At 44.6% G+C, this 21545-nt stretch overlaps 1 protein-coding gene across 3 annotated transcripts in view; it reads right to left on the bottom strand.

The window, feature by feature from the left end:
• KSR2 (kinase suppressor of ras 2) overlaps positions 1 to 21545 on the bottom strand; it is a 512275-nt gene that overhangs the window by 292745 nt on the left and 197985 nt on the right. For all 3 annotated transcript variants that reach the window (XM_033220446.1, XM_033220445.1, XM_033220444.1), the window contains one exon: positions 8280 to 8793. In XM_033220446.1, the coding sequence (XP_033076337.1) occupies positions 8280 to 8793 (514 nt within the window). The remainder of the gene's footprint in view (positions 1 to 8279; positions 8794 to 21545) is intronic.

Genomic DNA, 21545 nt, shown 5'->3' with positions numbered 1-21545 from the left:
AATCACCTTTAACAAGGATTTGAAAAAATATATATGTGATAGGATTCCTTTTTAATACTGAGCTTCTCCTGCACATTTAAAATGTAATTCAGTTTACAGCAATGCAGTTTACCCTTTCAGATCTTCTGAAAAGAACAAGCCATTTGTGTCATGGGCAGACAAACGAGAAAATCTGAAGACATACAAATCATTGCACACATAAGACTTGGTAGGATCTTTCTTCCCCCAACAACGTGGTCGTGGGTGTGGGATCCTTGGGATGAAGATCACGATAACCAGAATCCCTGAGATCATTTCCTCTTAATTTTCCGAACAGTTCACTATAAGGAATCAGTGCCTGTTTGCCCTTCTAAGTATGGCCACAGAGCCAGAGGGAAACGAAGTCTGATAAGAATATCAGAGAGATTTTTGGTAACTCCCCATGCCTATGGCTAACTACATTTATAGGATTAAATCCATAATCTATGTCAGTGTTTCTCAACCTGTTTTCTATTATGGCTCCTTTGGGAACCTTTTTAGATTTTGTGGTTCCTAATCTCCATCCGCCACCTCCAATGAAATTTTCATAAACACAGATATGGTGTATCTCTGTTTACATATGGTGGCTCCTTGTGAAGGAGAGGCACAAACTATTGTAAAAATCCAAGATTTTTCCTGCCTTCCCCCAATAACCAATTTTTGTCCCCTCGGAGGTGATTTCAGCCCCACTGAGAATTCATGCTCTATGTGTATCTATGTATATAAGTATATGTGGTATATACACACTATGGAATACTATACGGACATAAAATAGAGCAAGATCATGTCCTTTGCAGGAACAGGGATGGAGCTGGAAGCCATTATCCTTGGCAAACTAACACAGGAACACAAAACCAAATACCGCATGTTCTCACTTTTAAGTGGGAGCTAAATGATGAGAACCCACGGACACATAGAGGTGAACAACATACACTAGGGCCTTCCGGAGGGTAGAGGGTGGGAGGAGGGAGAGGATCAAGAAAAATAACCAATGGGTACTAGGCACCTGGATGATGAAATAATCTGCACAACAAACCCCCATGACACAAGTTTACCTGTGTCACAAACCTGCACTTGTACCCATGACCTTAAAATGAAAGTTAAAAGAAGAAAAAAAAGAAGAAGAAAGAAAACAAGAACATTGGCACACACTTCCCACTCTCTTCATCACATTTCCAAAGTTGTTTCAACTTCCACAATAATCAATCGTTACTTTTACCGGGTAAAGTATAGAGCATGTGCGCCTGTGTGTGTGTGTGTGTGTGTGTGTGTGTATGTGTGTGTTTTAGGAATGCCAGAGGAATAAAACCACATACTTAAATGCAAACATAAAAAGAAAGGAAAAGAAGAAAATAAACAGTTCTTTGAGAATGAACATAAAACAGGGGAAATGGCTTTGATTAGACTAATCATAGCAATTCTAACATATTCCAACACACCTAGATGGCAAATCTCCCAGTGGAGATGACAGACATGCTATGGCTAATATATTCTTGTATTCTTGTCATGGTCATTCTGAAAAGACGCGTGAGATACTACTGGGGACAGGAGGAAAACCCAAACAGATCATCTGATAAACACCAACATGGGTGTGCCTGAGAGCACCAAGGATAAAGGGCCTGAAAAATAGCCTTCCTCGGCCAGGCATGGTGGCTCATGCCTGTAATCCCAGTACTCTGGGAGGCCGAGGCGGGCAGATCACCTGAGGTCGGGAGTTTGAGACCAGCCTCATCAACATGGTGAAATCCCATCTCTACAAAAAATACAACAATTAGCGGGGTGTCATGGCACGCGCCTGTAATCCCAGCTACTCAGGAGGCTGAGGCAGGAGAATTGCTTGTACCTGGGAGACAGAGGTTGCAGTGAGCTGAGATTGTGCCACTGCACTCCAGCCTGGGCAACAGAGTAAGATTCCATCACAAAAAAAAAAAAATTAGCTTGGTGTGGTGGTGGGTGCCTGTAATCCTAGCTACTTGGGAGGCTGAGGCAGGAGAATCACTTGACTCGGGAGGCGGAGGCAGTGAGCTGAGGTCGCTCCATTGCACTCCAGCCTAGGCAACAGAGCAAGACTCCATCTCAAAAAAAAAAAAAAAAAAAAAAATAGCCATCCTAGCCTTCCTCCAACCCAAGACCTCTTTTGGTATTGTGTACTTGAAAAATCACAGGAAGGAACAGTTTTGAAAGCTTTAGAACCTGTTCACAAAGATCTGTGACTGCTGAAACTCAGATTCATTCCATTCAGAGGAAACAAAAGCAGACTGAATACCACCAAGTTAGCCACAGAGATGGGTCCCAGCAGGACTACAGGGGTGAAGGAGAGAAGAAACCAGACATGAAAGAGCGATAACTGGAACCCAAATGCACAGAATAGCTCTGGAACTGTCTCTGGCTACATTTCACAGAATAGAGGGCAAAGGCTTCTCAAATCTTCTCACCTACTCCCTGATGGGGCTTATTCTACCAATCAAAGCTGTTCAGAGTAGGAAAAGCCTCCAGCGGGGGAAAAAGAAAAGGACATACAGGCATATCTTGTTGTATTGCACTTCACTCTACTGTACTTTGCAGACATCACATTTTTTTACAAATTGAAGGTTTGTGGCAACTCTGAATTGAGGAAGCCTGTCGCTGCCACATTTCCAACAGCACAAGCTCACTTCACGTCTCTGTGTCACATTTTGGTCATTCTAGCAATATTTCCAACTTTTTCATTATTATTACATCTGTTTTGGTTATCTGTGATCAGTGATCTTTCATGTAACTACAGTAATTGTTTTGGGGTGCCACAAACCGTGCCCATATGACAGTGAAATAAATCTATCAATGTTGTATGTGTTCTGACTGCTCCACTAACAGGCTATTCCCCATCTCTCTCTCCTTTTCCTGGGCCTTCCTATTTTCTGAGACACAACAATATTGAAATTAACCCAATTAATAACCCAACAATTACCTCTAAGCATTCCAGTGAAAGGAAGAGTTGTACATCTCTCACTCTAAATCATATGCTAAAAATGATTATGCTTAGTGAGAAAGATACGTCAAAAGCTGAAATGAACTGAAAGCTAGGCTTCTTACACCAAATGGTCAAGTTGTGAAGGAAGGCAAAGAAAAAGTTCTTTTTCTTAAGGAAACTAAAAGTGCTATTCCCGTGAACACATGAATGATAGGAAAATAAAACAGCCTTATTGCTGATACGGAGAAAGTTTTAGTGGTCTGGACAGAAGATCAAGCCAGACACAACATTTCCTTAAGTCAAACCCTAATCCAAAGCAGGACCCTAACTCTATTCAATTCTGTGAAGGCTGAGAGAGGTGAGGAAGCTGCAGAAGAAAATGTGGACACCAGTAGAGGTTGGCTCATAAGGTTTGTGGAAAGAAGTTGTCTCCATAACATAAAAGTACAGTGAAGCAGCAAGTGCTGATGGAGAAGCTGCAGCAAGTCATCTAGAAGATCTAGCTACGATCATTGATGAAAGTGGTTACACTAAACAACAGATTTTCCACGTAAATGAAACAGTCTTAGATTCAAAGATGCCATCTAGGACTTTCAGAACTAGAGAGATGAAGTCAACGCCCAGCTTCAAAGCTTCAAAGAACAGGCTGACTCTCGTCAGGGACTACCACAGCTGGTGACTTTTAAGCTGAAGCCAATGCTCATTTATCATGCCAGAAATTCTAGGGCTCTTAAGAATTATGCTAAATCTACTCTGCCTATACTCTATAAACGGAACAACAAAGCCTGGATGATAGCACATTTGTTCACAGCATGGTTTGCTGAATATTTTAAGCCCACTGTTGAGATCTACTGTATAGAAAAAACAAGATCCCTTTCAAAATATTATTGCTCATCGACAATGCATCTGCTCACCCAAAACTTCTGATGAAGATGTACAAACAGATTATGTGATTTTCATCCCTGCTAATACATCCATTCTGCAGCCCATGGATTAAGGAGTAATTTCATCTTTCAAGTCTTATTATTTAAGAAATACATTTTATAAGGCTATAGCTGCCATAGATAGTGATTCCTCTGATGGATCTGGGAAAAGTAAAATAAAAACCTTCTGGAGGCTAGGTGCAGTGGCTCACGCCTGTAATCCCAACACTTTGGGAGGCCGAGGTGGGTGGATCACCTGAGGTCAGGAATTTAAGACCAGTCTGGCCAAAATGGTGAAACTCCATCTCTCCTAAAAATGCAAAAATTAGCCAGGCATGGTGGTGGGCACCTGTAATCTCAGCTGCTCAGGAGGCTGAGGCAGGAGAATTGCTAGAACCCAGGAGGTGGAGGTTGCAGTGAGCCAAGATTGCTCCATTTTACTCCAGCCTGGGTGACAGAGTGAGACTCCATCTAAAAAAAAAAAAAAATCTTCTGGAAATGATTCACCATTTTGGATGCCATTAAGAACATTTGTGATTCACGGAAGGAGGTCAAAATATCAACATTAACAGGAGTTTGGAATAAGTTGATTCCAACTCTCATGGATGACTTTGAGGGCCTTTTCAATGGAGGAAGTAACTGCAGATGTGGTGGAAACAGCAAGAGAACTAGAATTAAAAGTGGAGCCTGAAGATATAACTGAATTGCTGCAATCTCATGATAAAACTTAAATAGACAAGGAGTTGCTTCTTATGGATGAGCAAGGAAAGTGGTTTCTTGAGATGGAATCTACTCCAGGTAAAAGTGCCTTGAATATTGTTGAATCGACAACAAACTTTAGAATATTAAACTTAGTTGACAAAGCAGTGGCAGGGTTTGAAATGATTGACTCTAATTTTGAAAGAAGTTCTTCTAGGCTATCAAACGGTATCACATGCTACAGAGAACCCTTTTGTGAAAGGAAGAGTCTATCTATGTAGAAAACTGCATTGTTGTCGTATTTTAAGAAATTGTCACAGTCAGCCCAACTTTCAGCAACCATCACCCTGATCAGTCAGCAGCCATCAACATCGAAGCAAGACTTTCCACCAGCAAACAGTATGGCTCACTGAAGGCTCAGATGATCATTAGTGTTTTTTAGCATTAAAGTATTTCTAAATTAATGTATGTACACTGTTTTTTAAGACATAATGCCATCATACACTTAATAGACTACAGTATGGTATAAAACATAACTATTCGATGTACTGGGAAACCCAAAATTTGTGTCATTCACTTTAGGATCTTTATCGTGGTGGTCTGGAACCAAACTCACAATATCTCTGAAGTATGCCCATACTTACTGAAAACAAGTTTTACAAAACAACACTAAAACGCTTACCATATGCAATGTGTTCCAATATACTCTAGTCTAGGCTAGTCTATTTCATTTTTTTAATGCTGGTCACAAGCCATTAAAATAATGCTACCAACCACGAACGGGTCATGACCACAAATTTAAAAACACATATGTATTCTAACCTCTTAGGTCCACAGCTGAGAAAGCTAAGATTCAGAGAGGTTAAATCCACGGTCAAAAGGCTACTTCCTGACAGAATCAGGACTACCTCAGACCCAGGTAAATGATGACCAGTCTAATAATTGGCACTCACCTCAACTAACACCTCCTCTATAAATCCTGATCAGAATTCACCTCTACCCATGACCCCTGCTGCCAACATTATTCAGGTTGCTGTTGTTTATGTCTTAGTTTTTTTAACACCCCCAGGCCTGCTGCCCTGATATCCCTGTGAACCTGGAGGCATGGTCTCAGGCTAAGTGGTCCCACAGCACTTTCCACTGACCAAACTGACCACTCTGTTCCTCTCCTCTACTGCTTCCTTGCCATGAACCACAGCATCCCCCAAAGTGGGCCAGGGAACTACCAGCCTTGAGAAAGTGATGAGCTTGCTAACTCAGCCAGAAGAAACCTGAAGGGCAAAGCTTAACGCCACCTGGGTCCTGATATACACATTCCAAAATTTGGAAGATCTTGAAGAAGTGGGCCATTCAGCCCTATCCAGGCAGAATAAATCCTTCAGGGGTCTAGGGAAAGGACCGCATTTAAAAACCAAAGGGCAGCCTCTCTCACTTGGCCTCCATATTGCAGATTAAAAGATGATGTGTCTGGAGAGTCGGCTTTATGATCAAGTTTCGCCTTACTAGGTGGTGCACTCTCGGAAAGGGACAGGAAGAAGCACAAAGTGTGGGGACAATGTAGCAAACAGACCCCAAATGCCTCTTCCACCTTCCACGTTAGCAACCTGCACTCCCAGCCTTCCTAGAACTCTACCCCATGTCTTCACCTTGAGGTTTCAGCAGGCCCCAATCTCTGTGGCTGTCACAAAACCATGCAAATCAAACCCAACTCCAATCAGAAAAGCATCTATCCTCTGCTTCACCCTCAGAGGTCTCAAACATGCATTCTACGTCTTCAAGCTAGGTTTCCACACAGCAGCTTGAATATGACTGTTGTAAAATCATATGTTCCACGTCAATCACTTTAGGGCATTCCCAATGCTTCAAAAAAGAGAATCACTCTCTATACCACAGCTTCAGACAGGGCTTGGTAAACCACAGTTCATGGGCCAAATTGGGCCAGGTACCTGTTTTTATAAATAAAGTTTTATTGGAACACTGCCATGCCCATTTGTTTACCTATTGTCTGTGCTGGTTTTGTGCTACATGATAGAGTTGAGTAACTGCAACAGAGACCAAACGGCCTGCAAAGCCTAAAGTATTTACTATCTGCTCCTGTACAGAAAAAGTGTGCCAACTCTTCACTTACAGAATCCTGCCTTTTTTTAATGGTGATAAAATACACATAACATAAAATTTACCATCTTAACTGTTTTGAAGTGTAGAGATCAGTGGTATTAATTACATTTGCATTGTTGTACAACCATCACCACCATCCATCTCCAGAATGTTTTCATCATTCCAAACGCAAAGTCTATACCCAATAAATAATAACTCCCCATTCTCCCTCCCCTCAGCCCTGGCATCCACTGTTCTACTTTCTGCCTCTTTGAATCTGTCTACTCTAGGCATCTCATATTGGTGGAATTATGCAGTATTTGTCCTTATGTGTCTGGCACATTTTACTTAGCATGCTGTCTTCAAGTTTCACCCACGTTGTAGCATATATCAGAAGCTCCTCCCAGGTCGGGCGTGGTGGCTCATGCCTGTAATCCCAGCACTTTGGGAGGCCAAGGCGGGCAGATCATTTGAGGGTAGGAGTTTGAGACCAGCCTGGCCAACATGGTGAAACCCTGTCTCTACTAAAAATACAAAAAATGAGCCAGGCATGGTGGCGCAGGCTTATAGTCCCAGCTACTCGGGAGGCTGAGGCAGGAGAATCACTTGAACCTGGGAGGCAGAGGTTGCAGTGAGCTGAAATCGCACCACTGCACTCCAGCCTGGGCAACAGACAGAGACTCTGTCTCAAAAAAAATAAGTTTCTTCCTTTTTAAGGCTAAATAATATTGCATTGTATGGATAGACCACATTGTGTTTACTCATTTGTCTACTGATGGACACAGGTTGTTTCTACTTTTTGGCTACTGTGAATAGCACAGCAACCTGCCCAATCCTCAAGTGTCACCCTACATCACACACCTGCTCTCTTCCACAAAGGGGGCCTCTGTCAATTTCCCCAATGTGTCCTGCTTCCTACCACCTTCAACTGAAATGAGCCGTGGATATAAAATACACATTCAATATCAAAGACTTTGTATTTTAAAAAATGCAAAATATCTCAGTAATGATATTTTACATTCATTCTATGTTAAAATATTATCATTTTGATATATTGGGTTGAATGATGTATTATGATAATTAACATCACTTGTTCCTTTTCATTCTTTTTAATGTGACTACTAGAAAGTTGAAGGTTAATATATGCCTCATATCCTATTTCTAGGAGCGGCACTAGGCTAGACTCTGCAGGGGTTGGCAAACGTTTTCAGTAAAAAGCCAGATGGTAAATATTTTCAGTTTTGTGGGCCATTCTCACTCTGCCATTGTCACACAAAAGCAGCCATAGGCAACACATAAAGGAATGATCATGGGTGTGTTCCAATACCTTTTATTTACAAAATCAGGCCGGGTATCAGATTTAGCCCCTAGGCTATAGGATATTAATCGTATTTTTTAAATGGCCAATTCTGAGAAAGTCTGTTCTATTCATTTTCTCAGAACCCTCTGTGAAAAGCCATTTTTCATTCAGCCAGAGTCTGGAACACAAGTCTGTTCCCGGTTTCCCTGACCTGGGCAGCTCCTGAGACCACGGGGCAGCCCCTCGCAGTCCGGGACTCGACAGCCCCAGGGCACCCACCGACCGCACTCACTTGGGCGTGTGGGCCTCGTCCACGCGGTGCCCCAGCTGGAACTCGTGGGATTTGCTGCGATGCAGCGCGGTGAACCCCGGGATCAAGTGTATCAGCTTTCGGGAGGAGGGTGGTGGGGTCCCCGGGGGCTTCAGCTTGTTCTTCTTCCTCATGGGCGGCGTGCCCGGCGGGGTCACGGTGGTGACGATGTTGGGGGTGCGCGGCGGGGTGCGGACCGCGTGCCGCTGCCGGGGCGATGGGGGCAGGGAACGGTGGCCCGACTCCAATGGCGGGGGCGGGCACAAGCCCGGGTAGGGGTCCACGGTAAGTCTGTCCACGTGAGTGTACACAGGGGCCCCGGGAGTGGGGCTGGTGTGACAAAAGTGCTGGACGCACTTGGACTGGACCCTGGGGCTCTGGGAGAGATGGGTGCGGATCCACGGGGTGGGCTCCGGGGGGCACACAGGATTGTTCTCCTTCCCCGTCTCTGTCGTGGGCCACTGGATGGTCCAGTCTTGTTTGGAAAGGTTGCCTCCTAAGTTGGAACAGAAGAGCAGAGACAATGGGTGAGCCATGAGAAAGCCAGATGAGTTACACTACATACACCATTACATCACACATTACACCACGTGCCCATTACATCATATGCACATTACACTATATACCTGTTACATCCTATGCATGTTATTTCATGTGCACATTACACCATGTGCCCATTACATCATATGCATGTTATGCTACATACCTGTTACATCGTATGTATAACATATGCTCATTATATCATATGCACATTAAATCACATGCATGTTATACTATATATCTGTTACATTGGATGCATGTTATATGTACATTATATCATATGCACATTACATCATATGCATGTCACATTATATGTACATTACATCATATGCATACTATTTCATATGCCCATTACCTCTTATAGACATTCTATCAAATGCATGTTACATCATACCCACATTACATCAAAAACACATTTACATAAATCCAACCACCCCTACTTGGCCCCTCCAAAAAGACAATAAAATCCCTTTGTTGACCCTGTTACCCTATTCCCCATTCAACAGCCTTGTCTTCCACCGCCCCATAGCTGGGAAGACCCCACAGCCCAAATGCTCAGAAAAGCAAAGAAGTTAATTCTCACCTTTTGAGCTTCCCAAGGTTCCAGTTCTGGCAGTTTCAAAGTGATTTAAAGGATATTAAAGGATAACTTTTCCCTTACATGGAAATTTTAATACCTAACTCTCACACGAGATACACAAATTCCAAGGAAGTCAAGTTCATCCTTCTCCCTGACCACTTCCTCGGCCACCGCATACTTCTTCACTTCTTCCAGATCTGTGTCACCATGTTCTCATTCACGCATTTGTCCAGTAAACATCCTGTGAGTGCCAACTATGCCCTTTGCTTGGAAAAGACACAAAAGTAACACAGACGAGACCCTGGTCCCTGGACTTACATTCTGCCAAAGCAGAGTCATGATAGACAAGAAAACATGCTCACTGAAGGATTTCACATGGTTATTGGTGCTGGGAGGGAAATAAACAGAATGACGTGATAAAAACAATATGGGTGGCTCGGCACGGAGGCTCACACCTGTAGTTCCAGCAATTTGGGAGGCCGAGGTGGGTAGATCACTTGAGGTCAGGAGTTCAAGACCAGCCTGGCCAATATGGTGAAACCCCATCTCTACTAAAAATGCAGAAACTTAGCCAGGCATAGTGGCACGCGCCTGTAATCCCAGCTACTGGGGAGGCTGAGACAGGAGAATTGCTTCAACCCAGGAGGCAGAGATTACAGTGAGCCAAGACTGCATCACTGTACTCCAGCCCAGGCTACAAGCTCGCTCTAAAATAAAAAGAATATGGGTAACAGAATGGTTAACCAGACAGTGCTACATACAAACCATGTGCTACACAGCTCAGCCAGGAGAAGGTACCAAGTGCCAATGCACACAAAAGCCTGGGCGAATCTCCAGAGAATTAGGCTGAGTAGAAAATGCCAGTCCCCAAAGGTTACATACTATATGACTCCATTTATATAGTATTTTTGAAATGACAACATTTTTGAAACAGAGGACAGATTGATGGTTGCCAGGGGTTAGGGATGACAGAAAAGCAGGTAGGAGAAAAATGGATGTGGGGATAGAAAAGCAATACAAGGGAACCTTGGAGTGCTGGAACTCTCCAGCATCTTGACTGTGGTAGACATACAAACCTACACAGGTGATCAGATTACATAGAAGTAGGCCCGTGGTGCACATAGACACCATGGAATACTATGCAGCCATAAAAAAAGGATGAATTCATGTCATTTGTAGGGACATGGATGAAACTGGAAACTATCATTCTCAGCAAACTATCACAAGGACAGAAAACCAAATACCACATGTTCTCTCACTCATAGGTGGGAATTGAACAATGAGATCATTTGGACACAGGGTAGGGGACATCACACACAGGGGCCTGTAGGGGGAGTAGGGGACTACGGGAGGGATAGTATTAGGAGAAATACCTAATGTAAATGATGAGTTGATGGGTGCAGCAAACCAACATGGCACAAGTTTACCTATGTATCAAACCTGCACGTTACGCACATGTACCCTAGAACTTAAAGTATAATTTCAAAAAAAAAAACTAGGCCCATGGCGGTGGCTTTTGCCTGTAATCCCAGCCCTTTGGGAGGCCAGAGCAGGAGGATCACTTCAGCCCAGGAGTTCAAGACCAGCCTGGGTGACATAGTAAAACCTTATCTGTACAGAAAGTAAAAAAAAAATAGCCAGGCATGGTGGTGCACTCTGTGGTCTCAGCTACTTGGGAGGCTGAGGTGTGAAGATTGCTTGAGCGTCAGGAGGTTGAGGCTGCAGTTAGCCATGTTCGTGCCATTGCACTCCAGCCTGGATGACAGAGTGAGACCCTGCCTTAAAAAGAAAAATACACAGAACTAAATAAACACACAGGCACAGGCACACACACACACACACACACACGAGTGAAAATAAAGCTGGGGAAATCTGAACAAGATGGTGGATTGTATCCATATCAATATTCTGTGATATTGTATTGTATAGTGCAGCAGTACTATAGTTGTGCAAAAAGTAACATTGGAAAGAAAAATGTACAAGGAATGTCTGTATTATTTCTTACACCTGCATGTGAATCTACAATTATCTCAATCAAAAATTTCTGTTAAGAAATTAAAAATAAAATACAAGAATATGGGGGGGCCTACTTTAGTAGGGTGATCAGGGAAGACCTCCTAAGGAAGTGACATTCCTGCTGGCATGTGAAGGACAGGAAGCGGATGGTCCCACCAAGCACCAAGGATAGAGCATACCAGACTGGGAAACAATAGGTGCTAAGGCCTAGAAGTAGGAAGGGTTTTTTTTTTTTTTTAATCCCCACTGTTATGAATTTGAATTGAGGTTTTCATCCCTAGTATAAACTGAATTAAAAAGAGAGAGAGAGAGAAATTTAAAAATCCAATGGTAGGCCGGGTGTGGTGGCTCACACCTGTAATCCCAGCACTTTGGGAGGCCGAGGCAGGTGGATCACCTGAGGTCAGGAGTTTGAGGCCAGCCTAACCAACATGATGAAACTCTATCTCTACAAAAAATACAAAAAAATTAGCTGGGCGTGGTGGCGTGCACCTGTAATCCCAGCTACTCGGGAGGCTGAGGTAATAAGAATCCCTTGAACTCTGGAGACAGAGGTTGCAATGAGCTGAGATCGCACCATTACACTCCAACATGGGCAACAAGAGTGAAACTCTGTCTCAAAAAAGAAAAACAAATCTAATGGTGTATTAACATTTTTCATTCATTTGCCATAGTGACAGTGCAAATACAAATTTGGTCCAAAGATACAGATTCTCATGCAACCATGTAAAGCCTTTCTGCATCCTCCATGCTAAGAGCTCTAAATGCATAAACATCCAATAATACCAAATGTACAGGCTTCAAAACCAGCTAAATTAGGGCAGTCACTTTCCTAGGTCTCCTTCCTGGGTGCCTGCACGAAGGTGATGTTCACAACCGTGTGATGACAACGGGGTGACCCTCAAGGAGAGGCTGAAGGGACAGGTGAGAACAGACTGCCAGGTCTGTGGGCTAAGGTGCAGACTGGCTTCTATACCAAGTCCAACAGGAAGCCATTGGGATTTCTGAGGCAGAGGAGGCATGTATTGAATGTTCATTTCTCAAAGATCATTCAGTCTGCTGCAGGGAAAAGTAGAGCCCAATTAAGTGGTATCTCAGGGAGTTGCAAGAGATGATGCTGGCTCTGGCTTGGGTGGTGGCAACAAAGATGGAGAGAAGTCAGCCAGGTGTCAATGAAGGAAGAACCACCAGAGCCCAGAGGAAGGTAACCACGTGGGCACTTCCACGATGGGCCGAGGAAGGAGATTTGGGGTGGAAAGAAATTCCTAGCTGACTAGCAATAACAATAATAATTACTATAACGACTGTAACAAGAGTTAATGTATAGCGCATTTGATGGCTTCCAGAGTGCTTTCATGAACACTGACTCACTGTTCCATTTTTAATTAAAACAACTCATTTTGTTATTATATATTCAGTACAGAAAAATTAGAAAATTGAGATAAGAGAAAAAGGCAATGCTGTTCTACAGCCTAGCCATCATCCCTATCAATATCTGATGGTAGAGCCTTCCAGATGGTTTGGGGTGGATTTTATTTTAGGAAAAAAAAACTCCACAAGAGTATATTTAATGGTTCATTGTCTGTTTTCTTCACTTGTTATATTGGGACTGTTTTGCATCTAACTTAATTTTTGTAACTCTATGTGCAAAGGGTCATTCTGATTTCCATTTTGTAGGTAAGGAAACTGATGCGAAGAGATGAAGATGTGCCTAAGGTCACAAGAGTGATGGTAACTGGCAGCCAGACTCAAACCCAAAACTTCGGCCGCCTCAACAAGCAGGGCATGAGGCTGTCTGTGGAAGAAAACTGGGGGCTCCATTTGCCTTCATAGATCATTCAAACGGAAAAGATACTGAAACAAAGGCTCATTTCTCAAAAGGGTCTCCTTTTCCCTCCTCCCAGGCTTGCCAGAAGAACACTCTACCAAAGTCACCATCATTACAGTATCTACTCTCAAATATTGACACATACACATTGTGTCTGTGTGAGTAAGAGAGTCAACGCTGGAGTCAGATGACTTAGGCTCCAAATCTGACTCCCCACCACTTACGGCTGTGTGTGTAAGGCACTCATCTAACCTCTCTGAGTCTTAGCTTTGTCACCTGTGCAATGGGACAATAATAAAACCTACCTCAGGGACTACTATGAGGATCAAATGCACAAATACAAGTAATGTCCTTAGCACAGCTCCCGGCATACAATAGGTACACCATAAATGCTAGCTACTGGCATTGTAATTCTCAACACTGCGGTAATACAATATCTGCTATTTAAAGAGTGTGTAGTGGTTCTGACAACTTTACTATTCTCACCCCTCGTACAGTGAGGAAGCTGACATTTAGCTGAAGCTAAATAGCTCTAAGAGTCAGGAACAGAACAGAGAATCAAGTTAAGACAAGTTTCTCCATCACGCAGTAAGCTCTGGATTGATGTATCAGATCAGGGAATATAAACTCATTGTCCAGTTGGCCTAAGTAAAGCCTGTTTAAGAAAGTCAATCTATTTTCTAAGCTGTCTTAAACAAATACCGCACCATGAAGCCACAAACTAGTGCTTTTTTCATTATCATTACAAGCTGTTGTCCATCCTGAATGAAATGGAAAGAATGTGGGATTGGGAACCAGAAGAATCCAATAGAATTCTGATGACACTACCGACCAGCTCTGTGACCTTGGGCAAATTACTTAACGTCCCTGAGATTCAGTTTGGGGGCTCATAAGATGGGAATAATTATGGCTTTGTTGGAGGGTGCAGTGAGAATTAAATGTATTTATTTCACAAATATTTGAACACCCTTTATGTACCAGGCACCGTTCTGGACACCAGAATAGAACAATAAATAAAACATACACACACACACACACCACACACACACACACACACAAACCTGTTTTTGCAGAGCTCACATTCTTAGTAGGGAAACAGATGAAACAAGTGGATGAACAAGTGTATCATATATATAGTGATAGTGAGTCCTCTAGAGGGAAAGAAAGCAAGGCACAGAGACAAAAAAAAGTGCTGGGGGCTATTTTAATCGGAAAAGGATGAGGAGGTAATGGTGGACATTTGAGCAAATCTCAGAGTGAAGTGAAGACTGAATTAATAAGATAAAGTGATCAAACCATCAGACAGAGACTGAGCCATCATGTCCATGCCAACAAATAGCAGATGATTGAAGATGGGTGAAAACATCTATTCTGGTTGCCTTGTGACTCATCCCCTTTGTCCCCAGGCATTCACTATGCCAGCCCCTGTCCTCAAGATGCTCCCAGTCTAGTGAAAATGATCAATAATCAAAAAACTCTCACTGCAGTTCCATCCTAGGTACAAATCCCAAATAATTGAAAACAGGGACTCAAATACTTGCAGACAAATGCTCATAGCAGCACTATTCACAATCGCCAATAGGTGGAAACAACCCAGTGTCCATCAACTAAGGAATGGATAAACAAAATGTGGTATGTCCATATAATGGAATATTATTCACCCATAAAAAGGAAAGAAGTACTGATTCATCTGGATCCACCTTGAAAAACACTATGCTAAGTAAAAGAAGTCAGACACAAACGGTCATATGTCATATGATTCCATTTATATGAAAAAATCCCAAAGAGGCAAATCTATTGAGAAAGAGAGCAGATTCATGGTTGCCAGGAGCTGGGGCTGGTAGGGAATGGGGAGTGACTGTTAACAGGCATGGGTTTTTGGGGGAGGTGATGAAATAGGTTTGGAACTAAATAGAGGTGATGGTTGCACAATCTTGTGAATGAACTAAATGTCACAGCCTGGTTCGCTTTGAAATGATTAATTGTATGTTATATGAATTTCCTCTACATAAAATGAATCAATAAGTACTCACAATACCAAACACAGAATCCTAAGTCAGAAAAAGTGCAGGAGCATATGGGGCACAGAAGAGAGGAAGCCCACTGGCCAGGAGGTGGGGGTGGGTAGGAGAAGGCAGCCTGGAGGAGGTGGCACCTAAGCCCAGAACTTGAGGGTGAACAAGAGTTCCTAGGAAAGGTGGCAGAGAGGTGGGTGATAGCGGAAGGATGGTAACACAGAGAACAGCAGGGTCAAGGGCCAGGAGAAGAGGGACGTGGGAGTTTGGAGAACTGCCAGTCGTTCAGTATGACTACAGTTATTTTTCCAGGGTGAGGAGGTGGGGAGACAGAGTCTGGCTCTGTCGCCCAAGTTGGAGTGCAGTAGCGTGATCTCGGCTCACTGAGACTTGAACCTCAACCTCCTGGGGTTCAAGCAATTCTCCTGCCTCAGCCTCCTGAGCAGCTGGGACTACAGTGGCCTCACGTGATCCACCAGCCTTGACCTCCCAAAGTGTTGGAATTACAGGTATGAGCCACCATGCCCGGCCAAGCTGGAGTTATTTTGAGAGAGGAAAAAATTTAGCCGGGAGCGTTGGCTCACACCTGTAATCCCAGCACTTTGGGAGGCCGAGATGGGTGGATCACGAGGTCAGGAGATCGAGACCATCCTAGCTAACACTGTGAAACTCCGTCTCTACTGAAAATACAAAAAAAGAAAGAAAAAAAGTAGCCGGGCATGGTGGCGCGTGCCTGTAGTCCTAGCTACTCAGGAGGCTGAGGCAGGAGAATGGCTTGAACCCGGGAGGCAGAACTTGCAGTGAGCCGAGATCGTGCCACAGCACTCCAGCCTGGGAGAGAGAGGGAGACTCCGGTCTTAAAAAAAAAAAAGAGAGAGAGAGAGAGACAAACAGGAACACAAAAAAGAAATGAGGCTCTGGGGAAGATGATTGTGAGGTCTAGTTAAAGAGGCTGGGCGCAGTGGTTCACAATGTAATCCCAGCACTTCGGAAGGCCAAGGGTGGGTGGATCACTTCAGGCCGGAAATTGAACACGGCGAATCCCCGTCTCTACTAAAAATACTAAAATTAGCCAGGTGTGGTGACCCACGTGTGTAGTCCCAGCTACACTGGCGACTGAGGCAGGAGAATGGCGTGAACCCAGGAAGCGGAGTTTTCAGTGAGCCAAGATCGCACCACTGCACTCCAGCCTGGGCGACAGAGCGAGACTCTGTCTCGAAAAAAAAAAGAAAACATCGAGCCAGGCTGGAGAAGTGAAGGGAGAACTTCCCAGGGATCTGCTATTCTAGGCAGAAGGAGACGCTGAGAACTAAGGCCCAGTGTGACTGATCCCCTTGCCACTGGCCTCCCAGAGAGGGAGGCGGTCTCCTCCAGAGCTCCTGGAGACCTGCTGCAGCTGAGGGCTTATGGCAATTAAACTTGGTAATGGGTGTAGTAGAAGCTCTGGTCACACTCAGCTGCTTCAAGGCTTAGACCCTAGTCCCATGGTCATGCCAGGGGAGGGGCTGAAACTCCCCTAATCATAAATGATAATGGGATGGAAGCTAACTTTCTGTAGGGGCATATATTGCTATATCCTTGAGGCTTGGGCCCCAAACTCCTGCTCATGCGGGAGAAGGGCTGACTCTCCCAATGGGCAAATGCAGACAAGTGGGTTGGAGCTGGAGGTCAAGCATCTGCCCACAACAGTGCTGCTGAATGCCAGCTCCTGATCATACCAGGGGAGGGGCTGGTGCTGCTTTGATCATATGGCTTAAAAGCCACACAGCCCAATGGATGGGATCCATGGAGTCCTCCTGGAGCCCACTGTGCTGGACCAGGGTGTAAAGGACAATGGTGAGTGGGGACTATACCTGCCACTCCTGTCCATGTGTGATTAAAGCTGTCCCAGAAACCCTGGTGCACAGGCTGTGTGGGCATCCGTCCTTGCGGCTCAACAGGGCCCCTTTGTGTAGGGAAGCTGAGCATCATGGAAACATGTCTCTGACCATGGAGTAGAGATAGGATTGGACAAAGCCTGGGTGGCAGCAGGAGCCCAGACTAAGGCTCCTGGAGACATTTGGATGGGAGGTGACGAGGACCTGGGATAGCTGCAGCAGTGGAGATAAAGAGAGGTGGAGTGACTGTATATTAGAGGAGAAAAAAGGAAAAATAGCCAACGTTTATTGAATTTACACATAAGTTATAGACCCATAGAACCATCCAACAAAGTGGGTAGAATTTACTCTATCTTACAGATGAAGAGACTGAGGCACAGAGAGGTCAAGTGGCTTGCTCGAGGCCACACAGCCTTGTCCAAGAAGGACATGTGAGGTTTGGATCTTCACCTGACCCGTAACCAGGACACTAAGTCCAGGCTGATTTCCCAGTTGCTAGCCTGGGTCACACAGTGGCCAATGGCATTGATCACAGCAATAGGAAATGCAGGAGAAGGAAATTGGGCACAGAGAAGGTGGCAAGCTCAGGGTCAGATAGGCTGAGTCTGAGGTTCCTGCAGGACACCTAAGAGGAGATTCTGGGATGCAGCTGAACCTCAACTTCTCCTTCTCCCAGAAATCCCAGGATCACTCCCCAGGAAGAAGTTATTTTTCTAGCCTGAAAAGATTGATCATGAAATTCTAAAATCTCATCTTAGTAGTTTTTTTTTTTCTACAAAGACATGATGATTTCATCACGTTCACCTACTGTTCCTCTCCCATCTGATCTCCGAATCTCCAGAGTAAACATCCCATGACCCTGAATTACATGCCAGTAATGCAGGTCTGGAGTAGGGGGTCATGAGCCTGTCACTCACTGACTAATTCCCCCAGAAGGGAAGATATCTCTGCATATGGAGGACTTACTTTCTGAATTGAAAGAACAAGAGTTAATTCTCCTAAGTCAACGCCAACACTTAGACATGAATTTGTCCCTACCATCCCTCACTGTGACTCCATTTCTTCATCTGTAGAATGGGGATAACAACAGAGCTTTCCCCCAGGATTGCTCTGAAGATTAAACAAAACCATGCAAGCAGAGCATTTAGCTTCATTCCCTAGCACACAGTCAATGTTGTATAAATGTTCGTGTACAAAGAGTGTAACACCATCTGTTTCACAGAATGCCACTGAGGATTAAATAAATGCATACAGTGCTTTTCATTGAGCCTGACAGAGCTCGCACTCAAGAATCATCCAGTCCTGCCAGGCACAGTGGCTCATGCCTGTAATCCCAGCACTTTGGAAGGCCAAGGCAGGTGGATCACCTGAGGTCAGGAGTTTGAGACCAGCCTGGCCAACATGGTGAAACCCCATCTCTACTAAAAATACAAAAATTAGCCGGGTGTCCTGGCACATGCCTGTAATCCCAGCTACTCAGGAGGCCAAGGCAGGAGAATCGCTTGAACCTGGGAAGGGGAGGTTGTAGGGAGCTGAGATTGCATCATTGCACTCCAGCCTGAGAGTGAAACTCCATCTCAAAAAAAAAAAAAAAAGATTCATCCAGTCATTATCCCTGGTCTTGGCAGGTGCTAACTCTGACAGAAAGAAAGCCCAGGGTATTAGAAGCCACTGAACCTTTATTTTGGGTTGAACTGTGGCTTCCTGTACCTTATTTGCATATAGGATATTTGCAGCTACAATCAAGTTAAGATGAGTTAATATCGGATCAGGACCTAAGTCCAATGGTTTGTGTCCTTATAAGACGAGGAGAAGACACAGAGGAGAACGTCATGTGAAGACAGAGGCAGGGGCTGGAGTGATGCAGCTACAAACCAAGGAGCACCAAGGATGGCCGGCCACCTGCTGAAGCTGCAGGACAGGCAAGGAACCGATTTTCCCCCAGAGTCTTTGGAGGCAGTGTGGCCCTGCCAACACCCGATTTCAGACTTTCAAGTCCCTACAACTGTGGGAAAGTATGTTTCTGCTGGTTTAAGCCATCTAGTTTGTGGTGGCTTTTTTTTTTTTTACAAAAGCCCTGGATAACTCATGCATTTGCTGGACACTGACTGGGGAATCACCATACAAAAGCCTGCACGTGGAGTGCAGCTGCCAGACTCTGCGTTAGAGGATCTGGTGCTGATCTCACATACCCTGTAAAGTAGATGTTATTGACAATTATCGGCCAGGCGTGGTGGCTCACGCCTGTAATCCCAGCACTTTGGGAACCCGAGGCGGGCGGATCACGAGGTCAGGAGATCGAGACCATCCTGGCTAACATGGTGAAACCCTGTCTCTACCAAAAATAGAAAAAAAGAATTAGCCGAGTGTGGTGGCGGGCGCCTGTAGTCCCAGCTACTCAGGAGTCTGAGGCAGGAGAATGGCATGAACCCGGGAGGCGAAGCTTGCAGTGAGCCAAGATCAAGCCACTGCACTCCAGCCTGGGTGACAGAGCAAGATTCCATTTCCAAAAAAAAAGTTACCAACAAGTAATGTTATAAGGCACTTTATGCATGTATTCAATCCTCCGTGGATCCTGTGAAATAGATGCTTTTACCCCCTTTATACATGAACATTTATACAACATTGTGAAAGGAAAATAGATCTTGGAAGCCCCAAAGTCACTAAGCTAAAGGGAAAAGTCAAGGTGGGAACTGCTTAGAACAAACCTACCTCCCATTCTACTCAAAGTCATCTCTCTGCTCACTGAGATAAATGCATATCTGACTGCTTCCCTTGGAAAGGCTAATCAGAAACTCAAAAGAATTGTGACCTGGGAGCCCCCGCCCTGCTTGAGTTGTCCCGCCTTTCTGGATGGAACCAAGGTACATCTTACATATACTGATTGATGTTTCATGTCTCCCTAAAATGTATAAAAGCAAACTGTGCCCTGACCGCCTTGGGCACATGTCATAAGGACCTCCTAAGGCTGTGTCACGGGCATGCATCTTCAGCCTTGGCAAAATAAACTTTCTAAATTAACTGAGACCTGTCTCCGATTTGCAGGGTTTACAACATTGGCTGTGTGCTTACTGTGCTTGGGATGGGGCTAAATGCTCTAATTGCATCATTTCATTTAATCTTCAGAATAATTCTGGGGTAAAACTCTGCTGTCATCCCCATCCTACAGATGAAGAAACTGTAATGTTATCAACAAGTACTGGATGAGTGACAGGTCATGGCTTATAGTTGGTAGTAACCTACACCCCCACTTTCCCCTTAATCACATGGTGTCCTGCAGCTGAGCTGGGATCCACCCCTCCCCACAGCCTGCAGTTCCCCCAAAGTCACACAAATACACGTTCACACATACACACCATTCCCCCAAAGACACACAAACACACACTCACACATACACACCATTCCCCCAAAGATGCACACTCACATATACACACCATTCCCCCAAAGATGCACAAACACACACACACATACACACCATTCCCCCCAAAGACACACAAACACACACTCACACATACACACCATTCCCCCAAAGATGCACATTCACATATACACACCATTCCCCTAAAGACGCACAAACACACACTCACACATACACACCACTCCCCCAAAGATGCACAAACACTCACACATACACACCATTCCCCCAAAGACGCACAAACACACACTCACACATACACACCATTCCCCCAAAGATGCACACTCACATATACACACCATTCCCCCAAAGATGCACACTCACACACACATACACACTATTCCCCCCAAAGACACACAAACACACACTCACACATACACACCATTCCCCCAAAGATGCACAAACACACACTCACACATACACACCATTCCCCCAAAGACGCACAAACACACACTCACACATACACACCATTCCCCCAAAGATGCACAAACACACACACATACACACCATTCCCCCAAAGATGCACACACACTCACACATACACACCATTCCCCCAAAGATGCACAAACACACACTCACACATACACACCATTCCCCCAAAGATGCACAAACACACACTCACACATACACACCACTCCCCCAAAGACGCACAAACACACATTCACACATACACACCACTCCCCCAAAGACGCACACACACACACACATACACACCATTCCCCCAAAGACGCACAAACACACACTCACACATACACACCACTCCCCCAAAGACACACAAACACACACACATACACACCATTCCCCCAAAGACGCACAAACACACACACATACACACCATTCCGCCAAAGACACACAAACACACACACATACACACCATTCCCCCGGGGCCATGGGAACACCGACTCACCCTCAAGTTAACTTTCCTTCCTTAAAGTTTGTTCAAAGTCTGAGACAGAAGCAGAGAGGAAGAAAAGCCT

Source organism: Trachypithecus francoisi, unplaced genomic scaffold (genome assembly GCF_009764315.1).
Source record: "Trachypithecus francoisi isolate TF-2019V2 unplaced genomic scaffold, Tfra_2.0 Lachesis_group11, whole genome shotgun sequence".
In the NCBI taxonomy this organism is placed as follows: Eukaryota; Metazoa; Chordata; class Mammalia; order Primates; family Cercopithecidae; genus Trachypithecus; species Trachypithecus francoisi.
The sequence above is the reverse complement of the archived record's forward strand: the minus strand, read 5'-3'. Positions and strand labels throughout refer to the sequence as shown.